At 43.5% G+C, this 9,060-nt stretch overlaps 1 protein-coding gene across 1 annotated transcript in view; it reads left to right on the forward strand.

Annotated features, from left to right (window-relative positions):
- Positions 1-9,060, forward strand: part of AKR1D1 (aldo-keto reductase family 1 member D1) — a 51,874-nt gene that overhangs the window by 29,949 nt on the left and 12,865 nt on the right. Inside the window, exons 3-4 of the mRNA XM_044441142.1 lie at positions 1,052-1,168; positions 4,670-4,747. Of these exons, the coding sequence (XP_044297077.1) occupies positions 1,052-1,168; positions 4,670-4,747 (195 nt within the window). The remainder of the gene's footprint in view (positions 1-1,051; positions 1,169-4,669; positions 4,748-9,060) is intronic.

Genomic DNA, 9,060 nt, shown 5'->3' on the forward strand with positions numbered 1-9,060 from the left:
AGAGAGAGAGAGAGAGAGAGAGAGAGAGAGAGAGAGAGAATGAGAGCACTAATGACATTTTAAAAGGTGCAATCAATATCCCTGCAACAGGTGAAATTGGGTCATATGATATGACAAGGGTGTAGAAATGTAGGTCTTCAGATGTTACTGGACCATGTCGTTGGAGGTTGTGGTGGACAGCTTGATGAAAGTGGCAGTCTGGAGTCATCTCGTGAAACTGACTGGTGGGAGATTCAGGACCGATGAAAGGAAGGACAGTACATAATTAAATGGTGGAATTTTCTACAAGACGCAGTGATGACCATCAACAGAGATGGCTTTCAAAGGGGACTGGACAAACTTATGGAGGAGAAGGCTCCTCCATCATTGATTGTGTTGTAAGCCGCCCCGAGGCTTCGGCAAGGGGTGGCATAGAAATGTTCTAATAATAATAATAATAATAATAATAATAATAATAATAATAATAGTAATAATAATTACTAGTCATGATGGCTAGATGCAATTTCCTGTATGCCCGTGTGCACCAGTGGCTGAGGGGCACAGCCAGGTGGGTGCTGATGCACTCTTTTTCTGCTTAGGAGTTTTCTGCTGGCAGCTGGACAGCCACTGCATGAACAGAACGCTGGCATAGCTGGGCTTGCAGGCTGATCCCAGGTAGCACTTCCACTCTTCTTAAGGCTGCTTTAATCAACAACAAAAACATTTCTATTTGCGGGTTGTTATTACTCCTCAGGAAGCAGGTGGAATGGACAGACACTTTTTCAATTATCATAATTGTTTATGGAGAACTCTTCAGAGACATCAGGCCCTCTAAAAAGTATTGTTCTTCTTTTGTAAACCTGAAATACATGATTCTTTTCTTATTCTAGTGTTCTAGTACTTTTAAATTATTCTAGCATTTTATTCTAGTAAGTGTGACTGTCGCTATTTAACCTTTGTCAACATGCTGTGAAAATATCGTGTTTTTCCTTTCAGGTGTTAGTCTTCAAGTGTTCTGACAAAAATCGGTTGTTTCCCAATTTATCTCTTTATTCTTCCTTTTTTTCCGTAGTTATGGAACACATGTCACCCACCAGAACTGGTGCGCCCGACACTGGAGAACACGCTAAAGATCTTGCAGCTGGACTACGTTGATCTTTACATTATTGAGTTGCCAATGGCTTTTAAGGTAAAGAGATGAGTTGTGTTAGAGCTCCTCCTAGTGTGCTTAAAGATGAGCTATGAACACTAAGAGCAAATCTACAGGACAGAACTACTGATTCACATGAACACGTTCTCCTTCGGTGCTTCCTCATAAACAGGTGTGTAGGTGATCACTATTTGAACAAAATCTCTAGCTGCAAACCACACGTTCACAGGGGTGAATCAGTGGCCAGCAGTCTGGATGGGCCAGCAGGATTGGCATGAGAGAGGAGGCTGCCCCTAAACAACAATGCTTTGCAGGCACACCCTGCCATGCGCCCCCCGCTCCCCAAAAGGACTTCTTTAGGTGTGACTGTATCAGGATTCCCCCTGCGAAATGGAAGCTTCTGATTGTGGAGGCTTTCGAGATTCCTGCACCCTGCCAGGGTGCTTCCAACTGAGTAAGAAGAGAAAAGGAGGCAATTTTTGCTTCTTTATCCTCTGAAAAATGTCTAGATAGACCTCGGAGAATATCTGGAGGGGATATGCTTCCAGGAATGAGGTCAAAGGGTTCTGCGGACCCTCTGCTCACCCTGCCCCACCCAGTGGAACGTTCCCTGTGGGACCTCCACCAGGTGATCCAAAGTAACTTTTACAACCTCAGAAGGCAGGTGTTGTGGTTCTTTGCACAGTAGCTGTGCAAGGAGGGGGAGAGAAACTGGATCAGGAACTCCCCTCCCAAAGTTGCAGCAGGATCTACAGCTTTGGGAGGTGAAATTGAAATATCCTATGAACTGAGATGTCCTCCCAGGGACCAAAGGATTGCTCCCTTAATCAGCCACTTACTGCTTGCTGTTACGAGTTCCCTGATGTTATTTGTTGCTGCTGTTGCTGTAATGAGTAACAGTAATAGTCAAAGTCATATAACCAAAATTATTTAAATACACATTTGCTTACAATATTTTGCTTGCGCTTCCTTTCTCACCTGTGGAACGACCAAACAAATTAGTATATGAGAACATCTCCTTAAATTATAATATGGACCCTGGTCAAATCTCCTTGGTTGCTAAAATTAAAACTTTTTTTAGGGTTAGGGGTAGGAAAGCGAACAGCTGGTTCAAAAAAAAAATTTTTTTTAACTGTGCCTAACTCTACACAGCCAAGGCCTATCTCAGCTGTAGGGGTTAGGCAACCAGGCACATTTCAGATATTTTGCAATGCAAGTGTCATAAGCTCTAGCCAGCAATGGCTACTGTTCAGGTATTATGTGAGTATAGTACAAACTGTCAGTAGGGGATCAGGTGTCCACCTATACTCCATGAGGCTTGGGCATGGGTATCCAAGGACTACCACAAGAACATGATGGGCCAGCGCCACCATCACCTGAGAGCCTTCGCCAGGCACCCAGCTATCAGGAATCAGATGGGCAGTGAGTGAGGGAAAGGGCTTTTCTAGCTCCAGAGCCCTACCACTAGAACATACGTCCAAAGACACTCACTTGGTGCCACAGCTGATCATGCATGGGTGCCAGTGGAGAATCTTCTTTAATCTACCTAATCTGATTTAGTCCTCTTGAAGTAGTTATTTGATGATGATGATGCTCATGTGATTTAGCTGCTATTATCGCTGTTCCATTTTCTCTACTGTCCTGTTTTGGAAGTTTTTGTAATAAGGCATCAAATGGAAGCAAATTTGGTTTCTCTATGTACTTTGAGAAAGCAATATTTTCTGCCTTGGTCTTGAACAAGGGATAGCTAGCTCACCATAGAAGCTACTATTTTTCACCTGTTCTCCCAGTCAATTTACTCATAGATTTTTCTTCTGCGCTCTTACAGTCTTTCTAATGCCCTGAACGTATTCCTCTACTCACACCAGACTCCTTGCCTTTCCTCCATTCACCATACTTCCACTATCTTTGGGCAGAACAGTAAATGAAACTTGCAGTGTTTGAATTATGTATTTAGACTTACTTGATAAGTGGAGAAAAATATGAATATTTGGGCTACCTATGTTGAAATTTATGCATAATTATTTTAACAACCTTAGTATGTCTTGTTATGAACTAATACATGAAGATATGTAACATATATGTAAGTACTGTACAGCTGGTTCTCTGCTTCTTTTATTACTTAGGACCTTCTTTACTTCTTTTCTCTTCCATACCTTGCCTCCTATTCATTTTGTCTTTCTCCCATTCCCTGCAATACTTTGAGATGCATGGAATAATGGTTACCAAAGGTAGCAAAAACCCCTTCAGGTTAACCTGAGGCTTTTTCTTTCATCTGGCCTTCTTCTGCATTTCCCCCTTTGAAGCTAACAGCTTCTTTGTCTGTAAAGCATTTTTTTGTGGGGGGGGGCTTCTTCAGTTTGTCATGCGATTGTTTCCTCTTCTTATCTAGACTGACAAGCTTTGAAGAAAAGGAGGAATTGTAACTCATGTTAGTACGTCTTGTACTTTTGTGATTGCTGGTTGCAATTCTTCATTTGTCTCTGAAGCTCTATTAATAGGAAGTATCATCGTATCTAAAGAGGTGTTGTTTAATATGGCACACAATCTTTGGCTGAATCCTTCATTTGGTTTAAACATGCCTGCTTCTTTGCTGAGCCTCAGACCTTCAGTCTCTCAAATACCCCAGGACAAAAGATGCATTGAATTTGTACCTAATATTTCTTTTTTTAATTGATTAACCCAGTACTGTTACAGTATCTTGACAGCAATTATGTTTCAAAAATGCAGAGTTGTTTTCATGATTTATCAAGATGTTATTTGGAGCAACTGTAGAAATTGTTCCATTCCATTTGAAATCCCCCGAAAGAATCAGTGAAAAAAACGTGAAGAAACATAGAGTTTCTTCCTCAAAATGTGAGAGAGTGAAAGAGAGTGCCCATAGACCTCTTACTGTCACCCAATGCATTTTGGAAAATGTGCGTGTGTATTTGTGGGTTGTTGGGGGTTTTTTTGGTTTGGAGCCACATACAATGCTGTAATTATTTGGTGTTACTCCACAGCTTCTACAAACAGATAATATTCTATGTAGTTATGCAAATAGCTGTTGCTGTTCTCCCCATTTCCTCTTTGTTGGCAATGCAAAAGGCGCCATCTAACCCCCAGGGTGAGTTCCATGAACAGTGAAAGACTAACTGGGCCCCAGCCCTCAGGCAGAGAATTATCAGCCCCAAAACACGGTCTTCTCCCTCCTGCCCCTGCCCTGAGCTGTTCTCGGACAGTAGGGGTAAGGTGGCCTCTGGGCTCTGTGGCAGGCGCTCAGAAAAGCAAGGTATTCATTGCTTTAATGTATTAAAAGTCAGCTTGTAGATAATTTGAGACAAAGCAATGCTTATGTGAGAAAATAATCAGAGTTTTGTTTGTTTGTTTTATCGCATTTATTACTTGTACCTTCTGCCCCTGCTTTCAGCACCCGCTTCTGCACACCACTTTCTGACTTCCCGCAAACCCCAGATTTTATTTCCCCAAGGTGTGAGAAGAGAATATTGGTACATTATGGCTCTCTTTCAAAATCCTCCATAACACCTTTCATTTTTCCAGCCTGGAGCAGTCATTTATCCTAGGGATGAAAATGGGAAATGGCTATACCATGAAACCGACTTGAGTGCCACTTGGGAGGTGAGGAACAGCTGCAAAGCTTTGCTTTGACATGGTCATAGTATTGTATTTCCTTAGATGGGTCCGAAGAACATGTAGCCTGCCAAATGTCTGGGCTTAGTACTTCCATTATGCCCCCCTCTTCACATCAGCTCTGCTTGGCTAGGGCTGGTGAAAGTTGCAGGCCAAAAACACCTGCAAGGTCACAACTTGCCTACCCTTTTTAAACCAGATGTACTAATACATCTCAGTAGCACAAGCCAAAAGTCCATCCTTTCCAGTTCTTGGCCTCCAGCAGCAGCCAAGCACATGTCCTTAGGAAATTGCACCGTGGGGTCAGCCAATGCTATTTTTTGTTGTTGTTGTTCAAGCTTTCCACCTCCACCCGCAAATATCTATTAATCAGAGACAGCACCTCAAAACATAGGGGTTCTAAGTGTCATAGCTAACTGATTTTGAGAAATTTGTTCTTTGAGAATTTCTGTAAATCCAACCTGAAGTCCTCCAAACATTTTAGATGGAGTATCAATTCTATCCAGCATGGTTCTATAGGGACGGAGGAAGCAGTAGCTGAGGAAAGCTGATGCAAAGCATCCTTTTAAAAATAAGACATCTCTTCCAAATGCTATCACCAATTAATTCTCTGAGTGATGTGCAGCACTGAAAGAGGGGCTTTGAGCTTTTCAGAGTTCACATTTGTCCAAGATTTGTCAATAACAACTTACCTGGTTGGCTACCTGCTTGACAAATGTTGCTAGGCAACTGGGAAGGGATGCATTCCTAACAAGGAAAAAGAGTAGATACTTTCAGCCCATTTCATGCAGAAGTGCAGAGGATACATTGCTCTTTTCTGACTTAACCAACCAAAGTTAGGAGGCTGCAAACAGTAGAGCATTGCTGTACATGGAAATCTGTGTGTGATGTTCTGAGCATATATAACATGCCTATTGTTCTCCAATATGACAAGAGAAGCTGTTGTTTTTGGTTAATGCCAGATATGTTGTACTATTTATTTATTCATAAAATTTGTATACCGTCCAATTACTTATGTCTCTGGATGGCTTACAGCATAAATAAATTGACGACCCACTCTGGCTGCAAGTAAATAAAATACAATAATCAAATTCAATATTAAAACATATTAAAATATTGATTAAATAAAAAGGTCTTAACCTGGCACTGAAAAACATAATGACAGTGCCAGGTGGATCTCTCTGGGGAGCACATTCCATAGTTGGGGTGCCACCTCAGAGAAGGCCCTCTTCCGGGTACTCTGTCTCCTAACGTCTTTCAAAGAGGGTTCCTAGAGGAGGGCTTCTGTTGCTGATCTAAGGGGGCGGGAGGGCAAATAGGGAAGAAGGCGTTCCTTTAGGTATCCTGGTCCCAAGCCATTTAGGGCTTTATAGGTAATAACCAACACCTTGAATTGAGCCTGGACTTCAATGGGAAGCCAGTGGAGCTGGTAGAGGACTGGGGTTATATGAAAATAACGCCCAGTCTCCCAACAGCAACCTGGCAGCTCTGTTTTGCACCATCTGAAGTATCTGGACTGTCTTCAAGGGCAGCCCCATGTAAAGAAATCCAGCCGGGAAGTAACCAATGCATGTGTTACTGTTGCTAGGCAATCTTCCTCCAGGTAGGGATGCAGCTGATAGATTAGCCAAAGCTGAAGGAAAACGCTCCTCGCCACCGCTGTCATTTGAGCTTCCAAGGACAGCTCCAGGTCGAGGAGCACTCCCAAGCTTGTCCTTTAGAGGGAGTGCAACCCCGTCCAGGGCAAGGCCCAAGTCACCTACCCAGGAGCTCGAATCACCCACCAACAGAACCTCCATCTTATCTGGACTACAACCCCCAGCATCTTCCAGGCATGAGCATTGCAGTTCAACACTTCAGGAAGGCACCAGGTTTCTGAAGTCTGTATTAACCTGTGTTAGTTTGCTTGCTCCTTTTGGCATAAGTTCTTGAAGGCCCAGCCCTCCTTCATTGGATGCATGAGGCTGTTCTCCTGAAATTTGCCCTAGATGCCAACTACACATGAGAGCATCAGTGCTGGGTGAGCACTTCCCATGTGCTGCAGTGTCATGACTTATGTTCTACTCAAACATTTTTGTGTCTTGGTGCACATGTTCCCCATATACTTTCATAGGACTTTGCCAAGTGATTGATGTCGTAGAAACAGAGAGTTTAAAGGAGTATATGCATATAAATATGAGAAATTAAAATATAATTAATGCTGCAGATAAATGGAATAGTTTATTATTTACTGGAATAGGCACTTTGTTGTTGTTAGTCGCGAAGTCATGTCCAACTCATTGCAACCCCATGGACAACATTCCTCCAGGCCTTCCTGTCCTCCACCATCCCCCGGAATCCACCTAAGCTCACACTGCTTCAGTGACTCCACCTAGCCACCTCATTCTCTGCCGCCCCCTTCTTCTTTTGCCTTCAATTGTTCCCAGCATTAGGCTCTTCTTCAGTGAGTCCTTCCTTCTCATTAGATGGCCAAAGTATTTGAATTTCATCTTCAGTATCTGGCCTTCTAAAGAGCAGTCAGGGTTGATCTCCTCTAGGACTGACTGGATTGATTGCCTTGCAGTCCAAGGGATTCACAGGAGTCTTCTCCAGCACCACAATTCAAAGGCGTCAATTCTTTGACACTCAGCCTTCCTGGTCCAACTTTCGCAGCCATACATTGCAACTGGGAAAACCATAGCCTTGACTATACGCACTTTTGTTGGCAGGGTGATGTCTCAGGTATGATTTAGGCCATACCTGAGTGGCCTAGTGCTTTTCCCTACTTTCTTCAATTTAAACTTAAATTTTGCAAGCAGAAGCTCATGATCTGAGCCACAGTCAGCTCCTGGTCTTGTTTTTACTGACTGTATAGAGCTTTTCCATCTTCAGCTGCAGAGCACATATTCAGTCTGATTTCTGTGTTGACCGTCTGGTGATGTTCATGTGTAGAATCATCTCTTGGATTGTTGGAAAAGAGTGTTTGCTATGACCATTGTATTCTCTTGACAAAATTCTACCAGCCTGTGCCCTTGTTGTGGGGTCGTAACTCACGTCCCCAATTACTCACACAGACGCAGGCAATAAAAACTAAAGACCTTTATTCCAAATGACTGCAAGATTTATGTTTATGACAGATAGTGTAGGAGCTACCTCAGAGAGCTCCAAGCAACACAGTTGCCCCCTCCTTTCTGACCTCTCTGAGATTTGCCACGTGGTCCTCATACGTCCCTCTCCATGGGGGTTGGACAAACGTCTTTCTCTCCTTCTCTGTTCTAATTGGTCTAAGCGTCAAAGTCTCTGCCTGAGTTGGTCACATTCCATGACAACCGGCTCCCCTTCCTGATTTCCGGGAACAATCTCAAACACTTGAGACTCATGTGGCGTGGGGGGGGGGCTGTTTGTGCGTGGGCACCAAGTATAAATCTCCCTGCGCTAAAGCCTGATCCTTGCTGGGGGCTTCTGGCCCTCTTTTGTGTGCTAACGCCTCCCCCAAGTCATTAGGCACGACAGCCCTGCTTCATTTTGTACCCCATGGCCAAACTTGCCTGTTATTCCAGTTATCTTTTGGCTTCCTACTTTAGCATTCCAATCCCCCATGATGATAAGGACATCATTTTTGAGTGTTAATTCTAGAAGGTGTGTTGGCCTTCATAGAACTGGTCAACTTCAGCCTCTTCAGCACCAGTGGTTGGAGCATAGACTTGGACTAATGTGATGTTGAATGGTTTTCCTTGGATTCGAACTGAGATCATTCTGTCATTTTGGAGGTTGTTTCCCAGTACTGCTTTTCCTACTCTTTTATTGACTATGAAGGCTACTCCATTTCTTCTGAGGGATTCTTGCCCGCAGTAGTATACCTGATGGTCATCTGAATTAAATCCACCCATTCCTGTCCATTTTAGTTCACTGATTCCTAAGATGTCGATGTTGAGTCTTGTCATCTCTTGTTTGACCACATCCAGCTTGCCCTGATTCATGGATCTTACATTCCAGGTTCCTATGGAGTATAGATCTTTACAGCATCAGACTCTCCTTTCACCACCAGATACATCTGCAACTGAGTGTCCTTTCAGCTTTGACCCAGTCACTTCATTCTTCCTGGCGCTACTAGTACTAGCCCTCTGCTCTTCCCAGGTAGCACATTGGACACCTTTCAACGTGAGAGGCTCATCTTCCAGTGTCATATCTCTTTGCCTGTTGGTACTGTCCATGGGGTTTTCATGGCAAAGATACTGGAGTGGGTTGCCATTTCCTTCTCCAGTGGATCACCTTTTGTCAGAGCTCTCTGCTATGACCTGTCCGTCTTGGGTGGCCCTGCC

Source organism: Varanus komodoensis, unplaced genomic scaffold (genome assembly GCF_004798865.1).
Source record: "Varanus komodoensis strain SLA01 unplaced genomic scaffold, ASM479886v1 scaffold39, whole genome shotgun sequence".
Lineage (NCBI taxonomy): Eukaryota > Metazoa > Chordata > Lepidosauria > Squamata > Varanidae > Varanus > Varanus komodoensis.